General features: G+C 36.8%; 1 protein-coding gene across 1 annotated transcript in view; it reads right to left on the bottom strand.

The window, feature by feature from the left end:
• The window catches only part of LOC126236319 (esterase FE4-like), a 236,416-nt gene that overhangs the window by 108,046 nt on the left and 104,219 nt on the right, over positions 1-24,151 (bottom strand). Inside the window, exons 3-5 of the mRNA XM_049945533.1 lie at positions 18,837-18,996; positions 10,824-11,009; positions 9,677-9,876 (exon numbers count right to left, since the gene is read on the bottom strand). Of these exons, the coding sequence (XP_049801490.1) occupies positions 9,677-9,876; positions 10,824-11,009; positions 18,837-18,996 (546 nt within the window). The remainder of the gene's footprint in view (positions 1-9,676; positions 9,877-10,823; positions 11,010-18,836; positions 18,997-24,151) is intronic.

Below are 24,151 nucleotides of genomic sequence, written 5' to 3'. Positions count from 1 at the left end.
CCTTATCTATAGACATCCTGATGAATGATGCTTTAGTTTCTCTGATAAAACTACAGTACTCTTTCTTTTTTATTTTATACAGTGTGTTGTAGGCCTCATTACTTTTTTGTTTGGAGAGGTCATAATACACTCTCAGATTATTTCTGGCATGAATTACTTCTCCAGTCACCCAGCTTTTCTTTTTTTGTTGCTGTTTGACAAGCCTTTTACTAACAGGACATGTAACATCATAATAATAATTGAATAAAGAATAAAACTGGTTCCATTTGGAGTTTGCATCTTTAGCTGCATATATTGTTTCCCAGTTTTCTGCCTCTAACATCTTTTTTAGCAGATTTATGTTATGTGGGTAGTTCTGTCTTCTCATCTCCCATATCTTCTGCACTGAATCACTAGTCTTTATATTTATGTCTATCATGATTGCAAAATGGTCTGCTAATGTGGAGTTTATTACCTGTGTGTCACAATAGTATGTAGGAATATTTGTTATTACATGATCAATAATAGTTTCACTATGCTTTGTTACTCTGGTTGGTTTATCTATTTTTATTTTTAGATTGTATATGCACAATAAGTCCAGTAGGGTCTTAGTATTGTCTGTATTTTTACTCGTGTCTATGTTCAGATCTCCTATAATGATCAAATAAGCATATGTTTTTGAGAGGTGTTGGATTATATCTTCCAGCTGTTCAAAGAAGGTTTTAATTATACCATTTGGTGATCGATACAAACCTAATACACAACATAAATTCCCAGCAATTTTAGTTTCCAGTGCTGTAGCTTCAAAGCTCAATTCTATAGCATATTTTGTTATATTTATGGCTTTAGTTGATTTATAGTTAGAAAAAATGGCAACCCCACCACCTTTATAGGAAGTTCTGCAAAAACTGGCTACTTTCACATAATTCTTCAAGTTGTACATTCCTATGTGATTTTCTTTTAGCCCATGTTCTGTAACTACTAGAATGTTTGGCCTATACTCCTGTAATATTACCTCTAGTTCCTCTGTTTTATTGTTTATGTATTGAACATTTTGGTGAAGTATTCTAACAGTTGGCTTTAAATGTAATAGTTCCCCTTCCTGTAATATACTAAGCACTTCACTTGCTCCCTTTGCTTCTGGTACTATGCAGTGATTTTTTTCAGTTTGTGTCATTAAACATGGATCGTATCTTTGTCCGGTGTTTATATTCCTCTCACTATTGTCACACTGGTATTTAAGATGGACAGTTTTATTTACATCTTTTTCCATGTTCTCTTTCTGCTTACTCGGTACCATAAAAAATCCTCACTTAGTGTAGCTGGTCTCCTAGTTCTCAGGCATCTGTCTTGATTGGAAGCTGCTTCTGCTGTTGATCTCCCAGGCCTCAGGCACCTCTTCTGTGTGGTTGCTGTTGGCTCCTGTGCTCCCCGACTTGGTGACTGCCCTTCTTTGTTAGCTGCTGCGGCTAATGACCTTTGTATGTTTTCCTCACATGCATTTTCATTTCCTTGAGGTAGTATTATGGGGTCTGCTGTTCTGGATGCTGTTGCTGATGACGACAGCTCTGCTGATGATTGTGGTGATTCTGCTGCTATTGGTTTATCTGACACTGCTGCTGAGAATATCTGAGCCTTTGCTGCTGCTACTGGTGTCTGTTGTAGCTCTACTGCAGATAATGATGGTTCCACTGTTACAGAAAACTCTTGTTTTGGCGGAATTGGGATTGGAGACACTTCCATTACAGATGACTCATTAATAAATTTAAGTATTTCGGCACTAATAATCTTTTTCCCTTTTACGTTCATGTGGAGACCATGTCTTGTGAAGTGCTCTCTTTGAACACTGTTTATCTCTACGAAAGTCGTATTCTGGAAACCTCTACATATTTTCTCAAATAGCCTGTTTGCTGTAACAATCTCGATGTTTACGCACGATTTTTCCATCAGATTGTGCCTCCTGGGGATACTAACAATGTAGAAATGCACTCGAGGCATCCTTTTGATTGTTTCCTTTAGGATTCTCGTTGCACGCCAAGTTTCATTACAGTAAACATCATTTGCGCCTCCTATTATGATGCAGCTGTTACCCGTCATTAATATGTTGTCACTGTTTTTCAGAATTTCGCGTAATGGCGCGCCTGGTTTGATGATGCCTGTTACATTAAGGTCTGGGTGATTTCTTCTCATAATTTCCGTAACTCCTCCCCCATGACTATCTGCAAAAATATATGTCTGTTGCTTGTATCCTTGCTTATGCATAACATGGTTGTTTACTTTTTTTTCCTTACGAATATTTCCCCTGTGTTTTTCTCCGTTTAATCCACTTGTATATTTTTGTGTGGATAGTTTGTTCATATTTTTATCCATAGATGCACTATTAACACTTTCTTTTCTTGCGTTTAATTCACTTGTGTCTTTTAGAGTGATCAGTTCGTTCATATTTCTAGTTACAGTCGTACTGTTTACACTTTGTGCATTTGGTTGTGCATACCTACGAATTTTATGGCTAGCATTAATGAGATCTTGTTGCTTTGACGATTCAGACAGTTCCCGTATGGTTAGTACCAAATTTTCCATTGTTTTTATATATTTTTTTATAATGTCAAGTTCTTTTTGAAGTTCGTCATGCACGCTGTCTTCTATTCCCGCGTAGCACTTTTCACTCGCGATCTCGCGGCCGTTACACTCTATGTCACATTTACACTGTATTTGTAAATCTTCTTGAGCATAACAGCGTGAATGGCACCATTTATGTTTAAACACGCATATTCTAACTCCATTTAGCACTGTTTCGTCACAAACAATACACTTGATTGAAATTAAGTCCTCAAAATCTGCAGAGCGGTTTAAAGTTACGTGTACACTTGCCGCCATATTGATTTGGGACACTTAACATTTCTATTATTATTTACACAATTTGGCACTATGTATTATGTTAATTCCAGGATTCATTGATAAAATGATAACTTAAGTTATTGTAAACCCTTTGGAATATTGTTAGTACTGCAGAGTGAAGTAGTAGTGGGCATGCCTCTGATGTGATTGGACATTGTAATAAAACGTGGCAAAAATGTTTTGTGGTGAAGTTTGAGATGTGTATCATTGTTTAACACAAGAAAAACAATGTTCAATATACCATGTCTTATTATGGACATTCTCCATCAAAAAAATAACACGTAATCTGTAATCCAGGGTGCTGCTTCATGATGCTACCGTAGGTTCATTTTGATGCTACTGCATTGCCACATGGGAATTATACAATGGATTCAATAAGTTTAAGTGTTCCTGTTCACTATACATCATATTTCGTGCAGTAGATGTTTGGCAGTGAACTTAAAAAGTCTGACTACATGCTGTTGATACACAATTCAGTCTAAGACTGACTTACGGTGGCATACAAATCACCTCTATTTACATGATTTTAAACATTTACTGTCATTGTTACATACTGAATTTTGCATACTAACAATTAAAGTTTTTATATACATCTTCCCAAATTACATAGAAAATTACATGGAATTACAATGAACAATTTCATACAAAAACAGGAAAGAATCTTTTTCTATCAAGACTATAAATTACATGTTTTATCATTGCAACAAGATATTTCGTTAATTTGCATATAGTATTTTACTGACTTAAAGGAAAATCACCCTATCATTTACAGGTGAACAGAGTGATTAGTTTTATTGAATGAAAGGCCTAGATTCAATTAACTAAATTTTGCGCAAGTAAAATTTTACATTTCTATGTAGTTGTAATTGCAGTTCTCTAACACCAATCAGACCATAAGCATGTTTGATTCTGACTGAAAAATCATCCTGTCATATTTCTGTTAGGAGACTAAACAATTTATGACTTAAAAAAGATAAAAATAGCTGTCTCTCAATGACATGAAATATCGGAACTTTTATCATTAATTACTCCAAAATTACAACAGCAATTGTATTCATACCAAGTGCCTGTAATTTGTATTGTGTGTAAATTATGATGGTACATTATTTTTTAATCCAATATGTTTCCTTCATTCTATATACTGGTGAGACACAATGTAAACAATGTCAAAGCAACAGTTTAAATTAGTTACTAAACTGCTGCATGAAGAATCTTTGGTGTATCACATCCAGATAACCAGAAACATGTTTCCTTCAATTCTATATACTGGCGAGACACAATGTAGACAATGTCAAATCAACAGCTTAAATTCGTGTAAATTACTAATATTACATATATGCCCTCTTTTGGAGAGTGAAGATGAGACTGAAATAGAATACAGGACCCAAAAAGGGGTTGTGGTGTCACAACATGCCATTATTTTTGGGAAGAACAATGTAATTTTCGGCTTTGTTGACATGTAGGTTGTAAAGACAGTTTGATATAGAAACATGTGAAAAAATAAAATTTTCGAGTAAAACAAAAAATACATCGCAGGCTCACTTCAAATTTCTTACATCAATTGGAAACATGAGAACCTGTAATGTCAAAAATTCAGCTTCAAGAATCAGCCCCTAGACATGTAGAACTGGAGCCAACTATGAGAAAAGAAGATATGTAAAAAGTTTATTATAAATCTTACTCCTCTCAAAGCTTATTAAAAGAGTTAACCATAAAGACAGTGACAATCAACAAATGATGTGAGGAAGTGTTAGATTACAACCCTCCTTGGTATCCTCCTATTTGTGGATCTACCTGAGCCTCTAGCCAATTTAACATGACTTTGGATAGAATTTTGTGTCACAAGCAGTAGTGAAATTCCTCTGCAGTTATTATGGTCTGTTTCATCTCCTTTCCCATAGAGCATGTGTATTAGGGCTGACTTCCATTCTTCTGGTACCTTTTCTGTTTCCCAGATGTTTGTGATTACTTGCCACACTTGCAAGATGAGGCCCTGCACTTGGGACCAGCAATAGTGGAGTTGACTTCTGCATTTAAACATCAATTATTCTTCAACATTGTATCACATTTGTCTTTTAAGCTATACATCTCATCAAGTAACAGAAAAAAATTCATTTGTGTTGGATTTTAGACTTAATGCATCTTTACAACAATTTTGACACAATCAGTACCAGCACAACTGTAACAGTGTTCCACTTTACATTTACAGGGTGTAAATGACCCAGGACAACCAGGAGATCCAGGAAATACCCGGGAATTTTTTCATCTGGGAGAAAACTGGGAAAAACCCGGGAATTTTTTAGAATTCTGGGAATTTTACATTGTTTTAGTTTTCAGTTAAATTTTTGTAATTTTCACTGGTAAGAACTGATACTCTAATAAAGGATATTACTGTATCCTGCTACTGCAGAATAATTCTGCAGCAATGAAACATGAACGAGAGAAAAAAATGAAAATAAGACTTAAATTGCAAAGGCAATGCACCTTATACAACAAAAAAAGACAGTGCTCATACAAGCGTCTGCCAACAACAAAATGTGCCAAAGGCTTTAGGAAGACTGTCCAATACTCTATAATAATAAATTGCCTGTGATGAGCATGACATCACAAATGTTAACGTTGAATTCATTTTAGCAATTACAAATAGCACATGCACAGTTGAGTCATACCTCCTCCTGCTTCTGGCTACAGAAATGTGGCTTTTGACTGTGTAAGCAGTCACAGCAAGCAGCTAGATGCTACCAGGGAAAATTTTATTGGTGTGCCTAAGCTGCCAGATTCACGCATGTGCAACAGGCCTGGATCTAGAAGGAGGGGGGTGGGGGCAAACTGATGTATCTGACCTGGCTGGCAATTTCAGGGGTGGGGGGTTGGGGGGGGGGGGACATCAAATTCATATTCTTGAGGAAGAAAACCTTGTTTCACAAAGCGCCTAGTATCCAGTGCACATTGGCCTATCGATTAATTTATATGATTTTGAAACACATCCTTATTGGTTTTTGAAAATTTTGGACACATTCTAAGTTGATTTCTGAATGAATCATAAGTTGATTTTTGAATGAATGCATAATGTACATGATGTCTCTGTCAGGGAAATCCTCATTACATCTAGAAATAAACTTTCCTGCAGGCAAAATGGGACAGGGCTATAAGAGCTGAGCGGAGTAAAGCGGAATGGGTGAATGCCAATTGCTGTCTAATGATGTGGTTGACTTGGTCTGCGAATGATCAGCATTGTTACAATTATTAATGAAATGCATAGATTCAGATTACCAGAGTGGATGTAAACGACTAACAGGAATAACAGGTAAGAAATATTATATATTATCTTCTCGGTGTATCCATGAAAACGAAATTTTTGCAGAAAATTTTTGGCCATATTACTACACTAGTAAGGGCAAGTTGTACAGTCCCTAGCTAACAGCTGCTTAAATTCTGTTCTGAAAGTAGTGTGGAAAATGCACTGTATGAACATGTAACAATGCCTAACCAGAGAATAATCGCGGGATAACAAAACCGTGATTCTGGCAGTGTTTGTGAAGTTAACCAGTGAATAAATTTTGACAATGGCAGGAACAGTTACAGAATTAGTGATGACAAGATTGTTTGTTAGAAGAAGGAAGGAGAAGAAACAAGGACATCACACAAATTATGGAAGAATATGACGATTCCAAATTTATATAAAAATTTCGTACTACTACTTTTCGATCTCATGCTTGAGAAACTGGAGTGTATGAATGAAATGTGGAACTATTTCCTAACTTAAAGCTTTTTGCTTGTAGTATGCCTAATAGGCATTCCATATTGGTACTTCGTGAATTATAGTCTGTTGTTTTATGAAAATGACCATTTGTGCCAAAACAGTCTCGTTTATTTGGTATCTGTTACAATTGCTGCAATATTAGAAATGCCTATTTTGTTTTATCTAGCAGACAGTGACAAAGTAGATGTAATCTGATTGAGGAACTACGCCAGTCTTGGGTAGATTTGTATTAACAGCTTTTTTAGTATTAGACAACAACGTTTCAATTTTTCATGTAGCAAAACGTTTGACAAACTTTGATAAGATAGTAGATTCTTTCGCAGAAAGGAAAGCACACAACGTAAAGATGTAGCAAGATTAGAGAGAAGAAAATGCTAGGAACTAAGGATTGAAGAAATGTGTACTGTCTTGCTTGTCTCTTTTCTTTACTGGTTTTATGTTGCCTCAGATAACAAATAATCTCATCCAGTATTAATTGTGAGGTCTTGTTTTTAAACTGTTCAACTGGGAGCAGGAGAGGTACCACAGGGCATTTTAATTTCCACTCTCCTGAATATACAAATAACATGTCTTTCATTTCCTTGAACTCACACGTTTTATGTATTAGACTCTTCAGAAAGATGTGTGCTACAAATTGGACATATTTTTCAAAATTTGATTTTTTTAAAACTTTCGATGTCCTATCTCAAACACTCTTGGGAGGGGGGGGGGGCTGGGAGGGGCATGTAAATGCCCCCTTGAGGGAGGGAGGGAGGGAGGGAGAGAAGGGGGCGGGAGAGGTGCGGAATTTCCCTGGATTGGAAATATCGTAGATTTGGGGCTGATCCCCAGAGCAGTCTGAGTTATAGTGGGAAAGTGTGTAGTCTCCATGTACCCATGTTTACATTTAGTAATTTTACTGTTTCCTCTTTGTTTACTGCTCTCACGTCAAATGAAAACAAATTGAATTTCTGTGGCTGGGAGCTATCAAGTGAATTAAAACACATTCATATAACTACGGAAGGCTAAAATAAGTTATTAGTTTCAGACTTTATTTTATTTCCACCTTTCTGACACTCAAACATCAATCACCTTGCAGAACAATGAAGTTATTTTTGTCAGTTTGCTAAAGAAATTTGGCTTTTATTAATCTTTTCCATTGAGGCAGTCAGTGTATTTGAAACAAAGTGTTTTATTCAACACTATTGGCAAATTGTTTGCTGCATTTCAAGTGCACAATTTCATCTTCTAGCATGCATGGCATTATACCATAATAAAGAACCAAACATGAAACTTGTACTCCAAGAAAATACCGTTGGTTGCGAAAGCTTGAATTTTGTGTGTGTGTTTGTGTTGTATTGTGTGTCTATCAATATGCCAACGCTTTCGTTTGGTAAGTTACATCATCTTTGTTTTTAGATATATTTTTCCCACGTGGAATGTTTCCCTCTATTATATATTGGCAGGCCTGGGTAACGAAGAAGGCTTCCTCTAAGTGACCCATAAATAGGTTGGCATACGAGTCTTTCCGCCATCCACCTAACCTTCGTAACCTCTTGGTTCATCCCTATGAAATCCCCAAACCACCTTCCCTACCCTCTGGCTCCTACCCTTGTAACCGCCCCCAGTGTGAAACCTGTCCCATGCACCTTCCCACCACCACCTACTCCAGTCCTGTAATCCGGAAGGTGTACACGGCCAAAGGCAGAGCCATGTGTGAAAGCACCCACGTGATTTACCAACTGACATGCCTACACTGTGAAGCTTTCTATGCGGGAATGACCAGCAACAAACTGTCCATTCACATGAATGGACACAGGCAGACAGTGTTTGTCGGTAATGAGGATCACCCTGTGGCTAAACATGCCTTGGTGCATGGGCAGCACATCTTGGCACAGTGTTACACCATCCTGGTTATCTGGATACTTCCCACTAACACCAACCTGTCAGAACTCCGGAGATGGGAACTTGCCCTTCAGTATATCCTCTCTTCCCGTTACCCACCAGGCCTCAACCTCCGCTAATTTCAAGTTGCCGCCACTCATACCTCACCTGTCGTTCAACAACAACTTTGCCTCTGTACTTCCGCCTCAACTGACATCTCTGCCCAAACTCTTTGCCTTTACAAATGTCTGCTTGTGTCTGTATATGTGTGGATGGATATGTGTGTGTGTGCAAGTGTATACCTGTCCTTTTTTCCCCCTAAGGTATGTCTTTCCGCTCCCGGGATTGGAATGACTCCTTACCCTCTCCCTTAAAACCCACATCATTTCGTCTTTCCCTCTCCTTCCCTCTTTCCTGATGAAGCAAGAGTATAATGGGCAGGGGCACTATGAATATAGTGCGAGACAATAAGTTCTGGAAATGATAAACCAATGTGCAAGCTATGCATTCACATTACATGCAATATTACTGGCCTTATGTATTTCATCCAGGCAAAAAATAGAGTATGGAGTGGTCTCTGAATTTATGAGACAAATGTTATTGGTGCCAACATGATGGTTACATTGTTATTTTGGAAGAAAATTGCAAAGTGAAGAAGTGATCTAAGGCAGTACAATAAAAACCAGTTTGTGCCAGAGAGGAACATTACACTACGGAAAAATATTTACAATAAGTTACCAAAAGAAAGTAAAGTAAAAAATGATCTAAAAAAATTTAAAGCAATATTAAAAGAATGTGTATTAATGCATTGCTTCTATACTCTAGAAGAGTTCCTCAAAAATCTTTGAGAGCCTAAGAAAATTAATGTTATGTATATAAGCCACATACTTTAATATTTACAAAAATATTGCTTAAATGTGACTACCTACTTGTAACATGTTAAGAGTGTAATCATTAATACTGTATAAGTTTGCTCATATTTTCAATTGTAATTTTCTAACTAAAGTCAGAGATGAAAAAAATGTATTCATTAATACATAGAAAACACCATGTAAACATAAAGTTAAATTTACATCAACATGTCTGATATCTGATGTGCTATGCTGTACATATAAGATTTACAGGACCAAATAAACATGAATACAAAGACAAAAAGAAGAAAGTACAACTTACCTCCTTGCTGAATAGCTTCATACTGTTCTCATGGATCTTTTTTTGTGGTACTTTTGAAAGAAATGAGAGTATATCATTGCTGTCTGTTGAATTACATCCCAAAGATGCTGCCAATTTTAATGCATTCTTGCGTGGCTCATTTGTGAATGCCCAAGGACAAAATGCTGCACCACTCTGAATAATTGCCTTATGGAAAAGACCTGTAACCAGGTGACGATATTATTAGTGCCAATTAGTACCTGTCTCATGCACTATGGTGTAGAACAAGTCAGGTCATGAGCTACTAACAAAAAACACTTTTATTCACAGATGCACATTAGCCAGTTAAATTTGAATGTGTCAAATAGTGAAAGGAATCTATGTAACCGTAGCAAGTACATCATTCTTTTCCTCTATGAATAGTACAAATTATTTGTAGAACTCTAGTATCGTAAATGTAGACATTATTATCCCTTATGTTTGTAGAACCTCAGTATCAGCTGTGAATCAAACAAATAATGATCAAACAAACACTGCTCTTTCAACTCTTTTCAGTAGGGTATTGCACAGTATTTGGTGTATGTTAAACCATCAGTATCAAAGGAGGATTATATTACACAGGTTAATGCAGCCACTAGTACTGCACACACAACTGACCATGTGCCAATATCTTTGTAATGTCAATACACACTCTGACTTCAAACAGGTTGACAAAATTACTGTACAATATTTTGAACCATGTCAAGATTTCTCAATGAAATGTTAACTGACCTATTTCCACACTTCAAAGCAACACAGAGACAATTCTGTAGATCTCCAGATTGTAGCTAGTATTCCCACACAATATATTGTTAGTGTCTTTTAAATAAACACTATATTTATTCTGCTTTTTTTCCTAGGCAGTATTGAATTTTCCTGCTGTAAACAATAGTGACATAGTATCCAGCATCAAATTCTGAGACTATGTTTAACTGTTTATATGTAGTAACTGTGTTTTAACTGTTTGTATGTAGTAAAACATTACAAAATGCCTTATCATCTATTACACAAATGGGCAGTAGGCTATTTGACCTATGTTAGGGAATATACATTAGTTATTTTCATTCCTATCATGCTAGCTGGTTAATACCTGAAGTATATGAGAATTTGATAAGGCAAAGAAACATACCTTTAGCCATTGGTGACAGCATGAGATAGTGCACGGATGCACCACCTGCACTTTCTCCAAAAATTGTAACGTTGTTTGGGTCTCCACCAAATGATGCAATATTTCTCTTGACCCACTGCAGAGCCATCACTTGGTCCTTGAGGCCCATATTTCCAGGTAAAACTGAATCACCTGTGCTTAGAAAACCTATAGAATGGAAGAGAGATACAAATGTCTGATTACTGATAAAATATAAAGAATTTTATCTTACTATGTTAAAATATGCTAAATGTATTGTGAACATTGTAATGCACTGTAACAATTATACTTTTGTCTTCTTGCACAATAATAAATAAGATTAGGTAATAAGTAGAACAGAAAGGTTTTTCAACAGAAAATGCCATATATGCTTTCACCAGTCAAATTTTGAATGATCTGAATAACCGAACACCACCCATTGCGATTTTTTGTGATCTCTCAAAAGCTTTTGATTGTGTAAATCATGAAATTCTGCCAGACATGCTCAAGTATTGTGGCATGAGTGGGACAGTGCACAAATGGTTTAATTCGTACCTAATTGGAAGAGTGCAGAAAGTTGAAATAAGTAGTTCTCATAACATGCAAAGATCAGCACATTCCTCAAACTGGGGAACTATCAAGAATGGGGTTCCACAAGGGTCAGTCTTGGGTCCTTTGTTGTTCTTATTATATATTAATGACTTGCCATGCTATATTCATGAAGAGGCAAAGTTAGTTCTCTTTGCTGATGATACAAGTATAGTAATTACACCTGACAAACAAAAATTAACTGATGAAATTGTCAATACTGTCTTTCAGAAAATTACTAATTGGTTCCTTGTAAACGGACTCTCACTGAATTTTGATAAGACCCAGTACATACAGTTCCGTACAGTGAATGGTATGACGCCATTAATAAATATAGACCTTAATCAGAAGCATATAGCTAAGGTAGAATATTCCAAATTTTTAGGTGTGTCCATTGATGAGAGATTAAATTGGAAGAAACACATTGATGATCTGTTGAAACGTTTGAGTTCAGCTACTTATGCAATAAGGGTCATTGCAAATTTTGGTGATAAACATCTTAGTAAATTAGCTTACTACGCCTATTTTCACTCATTGCTTTCGTATGGCATCATATTTTGGGGTAATTCATCACTGAGGAATAAAGTATTTATTGCACAAAAGTGTGTAATCAGAATAATAGCTGGAGTCCACCCAAGATCATCCTGCAGACATTTATTTAAGGATCTAGGGATATTCACAGTAGCTTCTCAGTATATATACTCTGTTATGAAATTTGTTATTAACAACCAAACCCAATTCAAAAGTAATAGCAGTGTGCATAACTACAATACTAGGAGAAAGGATGATCTTCACCATTCAAGATTAAATCTAACTTTGGCACAGAAAGGGGTGAATTATACTGGCACTAAAGTCTTTGGTCACTTACCAAATAGTATCAAAAGTCTGACAGATAACCAACAAGTATTTAAGAAGAAATTAAAAGAATTTCTGAATCACAACTCCTTCTACTCCATAGAGGAATTTTTAGATATAAATTAAGAAAAAAAGAGAAACAAACGAAACAAAAATATTTAAAAAAATAAAAAAATAAAAAAAATAAAAATAAAGAAAAACAAAAAACACAAAAAATAAAGTTGTTATATTAACTTAAGTATGTTGTTAAATTAACCTAATTATGTCATGTATTGGAAAATTCGACTCGTTCCACATCATTATGAAATATCGTATTCATGATCCATGGAACTAGTATTAATCTAATCTAATCTAATCTACTAGCAACAGGAGAACACTACCTGCTATAAACATTTTTTGCCTTATTTGGACATATTTGGTAAAATGGTATTGTCTTCAGTGAGAGTTTCCTTTTACTTTTAAAATGAAATGTACACACATCAAAAAAAGTTTTTTACCACCTCAATTCCAAAAGTTCTGAAACCTGTACAGGAAATTGGACTAGATATCAACATAAACATCATTTCTGCCCTTTTTATTGCTCATGAAAACAACACATTGCATGTTGTACCACCATACAGTGAGACCTTCAGAGGTGTTAGTCCAGATTGCTGTACACACCAGTACCTCTAATTCCCAGTAGCATGTCCTCTTGCACTGATTCATTGCTGTTTTCATAGTGACACACTACCCACAAGTTCGTCAAGGCACTGTTGGTGCAGATTGTCCCACTCCTCAATGGTGATTCAGCTTGGTTGGTGGGTCATGTCGTCCATAAACAGCCCTTTTTAATCTGTCCCGGGCATGTTCAGTAGGGTCCATGTCTGGAGAACATACTGGCCACTCTAATCAAGCGATGTCATTATCTTGAAGGAAGTCATCCACAAGATGTGCATGATGGGGGCGCAAATTGTCATCCATGAAGACACATGCCTCACCAATATGCTGCTGATACGGTTGCACTATCAGTCGGAGGATGGCATTCACATATTGTACAGCTGTTACGGTGCCTTCCGTGACCACTAGTGGTGTATGTCAGCCTCACATACTGCCACCCCAAAACAGCAGGGAACCTCCACCTTGCTGCACTCGCTGGACAGCATGTCTACGGCGTTCAGCCTGACCGGATTGCCTCCAGACATGTCTCCAGTGATTGTCTCGTGGAAGGCATATGCAACACTCATCGGTGAAGAGAAAATGATGATGCCAATCCTGAGCAGTCCATTCGGCATGCTGTTGGGCACATCTGTACCACACTGCATGGTGTCATGGTCCCAAAGATGGACCTCGCCATGGACATTGGGGGTGAAGTTGTGCGTCATGCAGCCTATTGCGCACAGTTTGAATAGTAACATGACGTCCTGTGGCTGCACAAAAAGCATTATTCAACAGGGTAGCATTGCTGTCAGGGTTCCTCCGAGCCATAATCTGTATGTAGCGGTCATCCACTGCAGTAGTAGCCCTTGAGGGGCCTGAGCAAGTCATGTCATCGACAGTTCCTGTCTCTCTATATCTCCTCCATGTCTGAACAACATTGCTTTGGTTCACTCCGTGTTGCTTGGACCCCTCCCTTGTTGAGAGCCCTTCCTGGCACAATGTAACAATGCGGACACAATCAAACCATGGGATTGACGTCTAGGCATGGTTGAACTACAGACAACCGAGCCGTGTACCTCCTTCCTGGTGGAATCACTGGAACTGATCGGCTGTCAGACCTCCTCTGTCTAATAGGCACTGCTCATGCATGTTTGTTTACATCTTTTGGCAGGCTTAGTGACTTCTCTGAACAGTCAAAGGCACTGTACCTGTGATACAATATCCACAGTCACAATCTATCTTCAAGAGTTGTGGGAATCAAGGTGATGCAAAACATTTTCTCATGTGTGTAGATTGTTAATATTTCTGAATAAAAATCTATATTTATAGCCTGTGCATTCTTCTGTCAAATGTGTGTATTCTATTGAACATCTAATAACTTTGTGATATTTAATTAAAAAATTTAACTTGTTAACAGTAAAGAAGGGAATATGTTTTAGTACTAAAATTTGTTGCAGTCTAAAGAAAGGTCTCTTTTTCTCTATAGATGACTGAAACAATAATGCTAAATTATATGAGACAGAATCTACAAGACTACATAAAAAAAACCATTATGACTTCCAAAAACGTACACTTTTTGTGTTTGCATTAAGCATTGCTGTATATGATTGGAAGGGAGAATAATAGTGTACATATGTTTGTTTGTATTTTGCATACTGGAGTGAGGGAGTGAGTGCTCAAGAAAGTATATAAAAAATCTATTTATTGTCAGCAGTATATGTTGTTTGTCTTAAATTTTCAAAAGGTAGCTTATTTTTTTATTATTTTGGCAAATGACTTATATCCATGGATGCATTGCTGTTCTGTAGTTTGTATGTACTGCACATTAGCCTGGATTTTAAGAAAATCTGTCTTCTCATCTTTTAGCAATCATTTGTACATTGCCAGTTTTCATGAAATTTTATGCAATTTTTAGCTTTAGAATCTACTGAATAATTAAAAGTGTCCACCTTTTCTGATTGTTATCATCATCTGGCTGATATGCAATAGATGTATTCAGTGTAAAAAGAAAAGTTTTGTGCTCGCAAATTTATTGTTCAATGCAACACAGGAATCTGAAATTTTTTCTAACTGGAAAAAAGTAAGGTTAATGAATGGCAGGGTTGATAGAATAGGGTAGAAATATGAATTGAACAAGGATGTTTATTAATTTTGCAGTTTTACCAGTCATTTCCGTCAGTTGCTGAAAGTTCAAAGACACATCAATTTTTTTAAGAGTTGCAAATAAAGCATTGTTTTAATGTTAGCACAACTGATTTTCATACATGCCTTACTCACAGAGTTGATCTATTGAGATCCTACAAATGTTGGAATTTATCTGCATTGGAAGCACACAGTATAATGTCATGAAAAAAAAGTTAGTAGTTCAAGTTCAATTAAACTATATTCTTTCTTCTTCCTCTCAGTTTATGGATCTGAAAATTTCCTCTACAGCTGCAAAAACATTTTTGGCAATGACATTCCTCTTTGCCTGATTCCTTTGTCAGTTTTGAATTTCTCACTATCCTGATGAAGTTTGATTTACACAGAAGCAGTTATGACGTATTCTTCTGTACCAGTATACTAACACAGATTTAATCAGTATCTTTTCCCCAAAGGCTATTAGTACAGACTTTGGTGAAATAGGGTCAAAGCTTTCTCAAAATCTTTGAGTTCCAGACAAAGTGGTAATTAACACTCGTTTCTCTATTTTCTCCATAAGAACCATTTGAAAACTGTGAAGTGAACAAAATAAGTTTATAGTAGACATGCAGTTTTCTGTCTTTTCCATCTCCATTCATGTGAAACAGAGTAATTACACCAGTGTTCTAGTACTGGGGAACTGTCTTCCTCCACAAACAACATATTTCACCTCCCTTGACATTAGTTCCAGAATTCCATTATTTTCATTAGTAACTACCGAGGTTTCTGGTTCATCTCTTGAACAATGCAAAAATTTAATAGAAGTTCAGAATACTTATACAATTTTGTCTCTCTGCAACCTGTCAAGAGTTATCCTTGCACATTTATGCTCACAGACATTTTTATGTTATGTGGTGGGCATACCATCACAGCATTTTTTTCAGAAACTGTTAATCTACAGAATCAGTCTGACAGAATGCATTATACAGTACGTAGATGAAAAAAGTTGAATCCAATTATGTTTTTGGATCTCTCCAAAGCATTCAGCACCATTGGCCATGAAATACTGATGTGGATATATATGAGGATGCACCTCCATAAACTGATATGGATATTGGGAAACTATGGTATTCAAGGGCAAACAGGGGAGTGGATAATCATACTTATACAACAGGAAACAATATGTATCAATAGGGAATGCTTATCAGTCAGAAATCAAAGCCATCAAATATGAAGTACCACAGGGATTAGCAGTGGGGCCTCTACTAATTACAGTAATCTATTTGTTGATGATATAAGTGTTGAAGAGAAAGAGAAGAAAATATTGTATGCAGATGACATGATAACACTGACAGTGACCAAAATGTGGAACAGTTTGAGAGAAGAGCAAACATTTGCGCAAACATAACAATTTGATTGCTCTTGGAAAATGGGCTGGTTATAAATCTAAAATAGATGGCGTATGTAGTTTTCAGATCAAGGATATGTACATAGTTTAGAGGTGGATGAAATGAGGCTGGAAGAATTAGGATCTACTAATTCTTAGGTATTGCTGTGGATAATGAGTCAAAATATGAAAAAATATATCAATTCTGTCTACAAAAAACTCAGTTCCATCATATTCGTAATGAAGCAGCTATCACAGTATGCAGACAAGCAGATTCTCTGCACACTATACTATAGCCTCTTTGAACCATACCTGCAGTATGAAGTGACAGTGTGGGGAAACTCAAACACTCAAGAAACAAAAGAAGCAATCAGCATCATTTTAAGTAAAAAGTCTTCTGAGACATACAGAAATTTCTTTAAAAATACAGGTACCTTATCTTTTACATCTTTGCAAATATATAAAGCAATAACATACATCACGAAAGATAATGTAGAGTGGATTACAGATATTAGTGTAACCACCCACAACACACAGAGGAAGAATGACATATGAAGCATACCTCCTGTCTGCAAATGCTTGAAAACAGAACTCATTACTCAGATATGAAATTGGTAAAACTGCATCCTAAAAACCTGCATGACAGTGCACATGACGTAAACTTTCCAGAGAACCTGAAAGACTACATGGTGGAAAACAAATTTTACAGTATTGAAGAGTATTTATCACATTAAATTTGTGTATAATTGATGATGTTACAATGTAAGACAGATGGTTCAGAAGTAGATGACAATGAATATTTTCTCCTTTTAACCTTTCTGTACACCATGCAATCCTGCAGGATCAAATAAAATTCAGAATTTAAATTCAGGTTTTCCTAGTTAGGACACTGCACTTGCATTTGAGAGAGGGACAATTCAAATATCCATCTGGCCATACATTTCCTATGGTTTCACTAAATCACTGCAGACAAAGAGCAGATGACTGATTTCCTTCCCTAACCCCCCCCCCCTCTTTTCCCTAACCTCCACTCCCCCCCCCCCCCCCCCACCCACTCATCTTGTGCTCTGTCCCTAAGGACTTTATCATCAACAGAACATTAAGCTCTAATTTTCCTTCCTTCTTTCACTCCTCTGTATGAAATCATTTGTTACTATCAAAATTAAATACAAATTGTTTAACATTGTGAAACATGGTAAGAAATATAACAGAAAATGTATGAGGCACTATAATACCACAAAACTTTTGATTGGCAGGTTTCATTATGCATGTTTTAACAGCTAAGTAATTTAGTATAATTGAGTTAGGGCAGGTACTCTGAAGAGGTAAAAGAATTATTTATGATATATACTCGTTGCATTAAGTTATATGAATGTGGAAATATACTTCTGTGGGTTCTTTAATTCTGTTGGAAGCTGTTTCTGGACTATAAGAGGTGATGACATGTAACTTGAGCAAATACTAATTATACTTGGAGAATTGGAAATTTGTGATAAGGTCTTATGGGACCAAACTGCTGTGGTCATCGGTCCCTAAGCCTACACACTACTTAAACTAACTTACGCTATAGACAACCCATGCCCGAGGGAGGACTCGAACCTCTGACATGGGGAGCCGCTTGGACCGTGACAAGACGCCTCAGACAATACGGCTACGCCGCATGGCACTAATTATAATGTGTAGTATTATATGTTTTGTGATGCAGCACAGTTCATTGTTTCAGCATGTATGGGAGGCTGGGCAGTAGCAGCTGAAGAACAAATATGACCCTACCTTTTTCTTTTTTTTTTTTCTCTATATTTTTTTATTGAAAATGGCTGTCTAATGGAGACAGAGATTATGAAATCCAAGGAAGCTTCCTGGCAGGACTGGGACTCAAACTTGTGACCCTTGTCTTTCATGGGCACTGAGCTATACAAGCATGACTTATGACCTGCCGTAATAGCTGCCCTTCTGCCAGTATCTCATCCACTTATCTTTCTAATTTTGGAAGGTAGGAGATGAGGTACTGGTTGAAGCTGTAAGGACAGGTAGTGAGTCAGGCTTAGACAGCTCATTAGTAGAGCACTTGACTGTGAAATACAATAGTCCAAGTTTTGAGTCTCAGTCCAGCACACAATTTTAATCACTCAGGAAGTTTTAATTAATGCACACTCTGCTGCAGAGTGAACATAAAACTCAAGGAGCTTGGTGACCAAATGATGCAAGATTGTGTTTCATAGTGCAATAAAATTATTATTTCAGGAGTCAGTGTTTCAAGAAGTTCATAAATATTTGGTGAAGAAATCCATTAATAAACTGTGGGGAAAAATCAAGAAAGAAAAAGAATGAAGAAGAAATTGTTTGAAGAAGATTGAATTCACATGATCAATATTCCAAATAGAGAACAATAATGTCACAACTTTTAAAAAAGTGTGGTATATACTTACCAAAGGCACCAAGTCTGTAGTTGATGGTGACAACCAGAACATTACACTCAATGAGAATATCTGGTCCATATAAACTGTCAGATCCATCACCTGCTGTGAAGCCACCACCGTGTATCCAGAACATAACCGGCAATAGATCAAACCTTGTCCCTTCGGGTAACTGAAATACAGTCTACCATCACTTTCTATCTTGGTTAGCTTAAAGTAAAGGCACATATTTATTTAATACAGGAAAGTCCTGGGTGGAAAACAAATAATAGGAGAAGTAAAGGAAACAACTCGCCATATGGCTGAGGCATTGAGCTGTGTACAAGCACGTAATATGTTGTTGAATCAGAGTGATGTATCAGGACAATACAGCCACTATTTTTTTTTTTTTTGCGTGTGTGTGTGTGTGTGTGTGTGTGTGTGTGTGTGTGTGTGTGTACTGTATTAGTTATCTCTGAAGGAGGACATTGTCCAAAACCTTAAAATTTTAAATCTAGTTTACAGTACAAAGAACCAGAGCCAGGTCACAAAGGTAGATAATAGTGGCAGATTCAAGAACTGCCACAGACTATCTTGGACTCACTTGTCACAGCTCACTTATGTGTACTCTCTATGCTATCTGATGGACTTATTTATGATGACCTTGCACTAGCTGTGCATTTTCTGGACAATGACTTGGCCTTTATTATTCCCTGCCATCACTATTTGGCCTGTACATGGGCTTGCCTATTTCGCTAATGTGTTGCTGTTTCCGTTCTCTGTTTGACTCCATATTGGACTTATCACGAAGAAAACAATGGTGTATTCATGCACCAAGAGAGTGTTTCATATTTTAATGCTTCTCAGTAAGACAAACTTACTGCCTTCTCCAGCACTAAAATTTGAGCTATTCAGTAAATCTGCAGAGTACTTTAATGACCATGAGGTATCCACCACTGACTCTTTGTTTAAGTTTAGCTTAAGAGGAGTCATGATATATCTGTGATTTACTTGTAATTAATTAGTTTTCAATAAAACCTGCATTATTGAAGCAGCAGGCCTACAATAGAGTGTACTAATTTATAAATTATGCTTTAAACAGCTGAAATTGATACATCAACTTTTGATAGAGATATTGGTCAAAAGAGATTTCTTGTAGTATTAATAGTCATGTTGGATTACTTTGATCATTAAATCTGTTAATTGAAAATCAGTTGTCATATTATAGATTGAAATTAAGATCCTATCTGGATATGCGTCCATGTCACACTGCCTATAGTGAGAAATACTTTAACAAACATGTTACATGAGCACTCATAACAAACTTCTCAATAGATTCACCCTTCCAATATGCTGCAGATAACAAGTGGGTTCAGCATCTTAGAAAAAAAGAAAATCACTGGACTATGGTATTTAGTGCACTTTCTGAAACAATTTTTTTTCTTTTTTTACTTTTGTGGTGCATTGTTTGCTGGAATGAATGTTCAAAATAAGTGAAATCTTTCTAATAATAATGATATTAGAGCCAGAGCATAAGCTTAAATTGGGCAAAGGTGGTAAAGGAAATTATATGTGTCCTCCTCAAAAGGACTATCTTGGCACAACTTTAGCAATTTGGGGAAACCACTGAAAAAACTAAATCTGTATGATTAGACCCAGTCCTGCCAAACCCAAGTCCAGTGCTGTAACCACTGTGCCAGTACGATCACTTGTTTCAACAAAGACCTTTAAGACAAAATCTGTTTCGTTTCATCCTCCATATATGAGTATAACAGGAATAAACCAGGATACACTAATGACTACCAAAATTACAAGATCAAGAATGGTACATGGGACTGATGTGAACTTTGTACCACAGATAAGATACATTTCACTATACAGTCATTATAATACAGAACTGTACGTGATGTCTGACAATGAACCTTTGCTATGATATGAAGTCCCATGTTCTGCAGTCAGGAACTGTATAGGTCATGACATGCAATCAAAAAGGGCCTGGAAGTGTTGGTGGAGAACCTACCTACATGTATCTTGTATGGGAGGCCCCAAAGTATCAACAATGATTTATGGAGGATGGTGATGAAAAAGTCTGTCATCCAACCCCATTCCAAACATATTCAATGTTCAACATGTCCAGAAACTGTGAAGACAGGGAAAAAGTGGCATCCACTATACTTTAAGAAAGGCTTTTACATTCCTCGCCACATGTGGTCTGGTACTGTCTTGCCAAAGTATGGAAGGAAGCAGGATTAGGGTTTAATGTTCCATGAATGACAAGGTCACTGGAGTGGGTATGCAAGCTCAGGTAGGAAGAATAGGAAAGGAAACCAGCCATGTCCTTTCAAAGAAACCACCTCATCTGTTACCTTCAGTGGTTTAGATAAGCTGCAGAAAACCTAAATCTAGATGACCAAATGGAAATTTGAATCATTTTTCAGTGCCTTACCATTGTGCCACCTCACTTCGTGCTAAAATACCTTGGTGAAAGAGCTACCAACAGGCTGTGCTAGAAGATCATTGTACCTCAAGAATGAAAACTTCACAAATTTCTAAATAGTTTTCTATGTATTGTTAGTGGAACATTTCCACCTGGAAACTGGAGTGATAAAGTGACAAATTAATTAAAGTCAATCATCCAAAGTATAGAATTTCCGTTGTTAGGAAGAGGCAGTTGCAGTGAGAACTAAAATATAATAGAAACACTGATTCATTGACGATGTTAGATTTTATAAAAGAATAGTTAAGAGAGTTGCCAAAACTATTGGCAAATAACAGGATAATACCAGAGTGCTTCAATTAATTCTTCATAAATGTAGCCAAAATATGATCTCAAAGTAACAGAGTAACACAAAAAGTAAATCCCTTTCACCTAGATGAAAACTATGAACACCTTAAAAACTTTTTAAAGTTAATGTAAAGTACATAGAAAATGCAAACTTAGCATTAAAAATAAAAACTCTACGAATTGGGATGGAATATTCTCTTAAGTTATTAAGGCAGTACACGACTTAATTGGAAACCCACTAGCTCAAGTGATAAATCAGTGTTCTGAAGAGGGCTACTACCCAGAGGCACTGAAACATGCCAAAGTTAAAGCATTTCTCAAAAACAGGTCAAGAGAGATCATGGGAAATTATTGTCATATTTCAGTTCTCTGATTCATACATAATATATGTGAAAATTTGCTGTTTCCAAAATCCAAAACTTCTTTTCAAAATATTTCATTATCCTAAAAAACCTGTTTGTTTGTCAAGACTGGAAAGACACTGTAGACACAGTAAGCAGCTTTGTTGAGAAAAAAGCAGAATTGAGAAAATAAGCACATCATTAGGCAAGGGATGTAAGGTGGCAAGAATCATCTATGACCACACAAAGACGTTTGATTCTGTACATAGCACCTTGTTTATTTACAAACTTGACAATGAGCGGTAGTGCCCTACAATGGCTTAAATTTTATTTATCAAACAGAAAGCAAAGGATTAGCATTACTAGTACTTTAAATGAGGCAAATTCTTATTTTGACTCAGAACAAATAAATTCCATTCAAACAGACCTTGAAGCCCCAACAGTACCATCCTACCACCATGTCTTCCTCAACCCATAGGCATCATTGGATGCAGAAGTGGAGAATATGAAGGAGGTCAGCAGACTGCTCTCTCAGCTGTTGTCTGTTTTCGTGGCTAGAGCTGCTACTTCTGAATCAAGCAGCTCCTGAATTTGCTTCACAAGGGCTGAGTGCACCCTGCTTTCCTATAGCACTTGGCAGACCTGAATCCCCAACCAGCCAAGAGCTATCCAAACCTGATGAACTTAACTTTGGTGACCTGATGGGAACCAGAGTTACCACTGTACCCAGGCAACTAGGTATTATTCTGACTGGAAAATAATATCTTACAGTATCCAACAAGGCTCCATACTAGGTGCTGTTCTGTTGCAGTTCTCTTTTAATAATTTCCCATTAAATATCAGCTTCTCATCAGTTCTCTCTGTAGATGACACTTCTGTGTTAGTTGAAAATCAGGAAACAGAAGAAATTCCCAAATCTTTGATCAGTATTCTCAGAACAGTAGAAACTTGGCTTCAGTTAAATGGATTGGATCCAAGCATATCTAAAACTCACATGATGCAATTCAAAAGTAAACAGTCAACATGTGAGCAGATTTTGATTATTCACAACAGATGTATAGAGGAAATGAACTCAATCAAACTGTTAGGATTAAATTTAGATAAAAATTTGAGCTGATGTGCACACATTGAATACCTAGCTAACAAACTGAGCAGCTCTGCATTTGGAATGCAAATACAATGGTCAAAACTTTAGTAATGAATGTTGTGGTCTAGAAATATGTTATAAGATCAATTCATTGGTATGTTTGTAATGTAATTACAGTTGAAACAGTCCATGTTTCTACAATGAGGGGGTAGTATGTGGCAAAAAAATCACCTGTAAACATTGCAATATTTGTGCTGTGTATCATTATGGGACTTGTGTTGCTTCAGGATGGCTCATACAACAGTAATCTATGATCAGGTACTCCATATAGTCATTCTAATGGATCAGGCAATGAAATAATGAGTCAAAGTGATGTCTCTAGAATCTGGAACAATTTTCTAGTGACAGAATCAGTTTATGATCATCACAGAAGTGGCAACAGAAGTACAACAAAAGGTATGCAGGAGCAATATCTCTATATAAGAGCATTAGAAACCCCTCAACACAATGCTACACATTTGCAGCAGCAGTTACAAGCAGCTACAGGAGTGGAGGTGTAAACACAAACAATAAGAAATAGTCTCCATAAGCAGGGATTAAGTAGCAGAACAACTTTCAAGGCTCCTCCTCTAAATCAGGTTTGGAAAGGGACTTGTGTCGCATGGCCATGGAACCACTCTTTGTGAACTAGGCAGCAGCATAAAATGCTCTTTTTTCATGAGATCCACCTCAGTCTCAACCCTGACAATACTGATATTCATTTGTGGAGGCAACGAGGGCTACATTTACACCCTAAGTATATCACAGACTACCACCCTTATCCAGGCAGTTCAGTCATGTTTTGGGGTGGAGTCATATATGCATGCGGTACTATACATGGGAGGATGACTGGAGTGAAGTACCATGATGAGATCTTTGCACACATTGTAACTCTATTTGGTAAACATACTGGAACAGGATTCACTCTGATGGATGACACTGCATGACACCTTCATCAAAATCATGTGAACACCTTCCTCGTGGAGCGTAGCATCAGTTGGATGGAATGGCCTCCATATTCTCCTTATCTCAGCTGCATTTAGAATGCATGGGCCATGCTAATATGAATGGTTTTGAAACCACCCTGCCCCTCTAT

Source organism: Schistocerca nitens, chromosome 2, assembly GCF_023898315.1.
Source record: "Schistocerca nitens isolate TAMUIC-IGC-003100 chromosome 2, iqSchNite1.1, whole genome shotgun sequence".
Classification (NCBI taxonomy): Eukaryota; Metazoa; Arthropoda; class Insecta; order Orthoptera; family Acrididae; genus Schistocerca; species Schistocerca nitens.
Note: the sequence above shows the minus strand (reverse complement) of the source record. Positions and strands in the feature narration are given on the sequence as shown.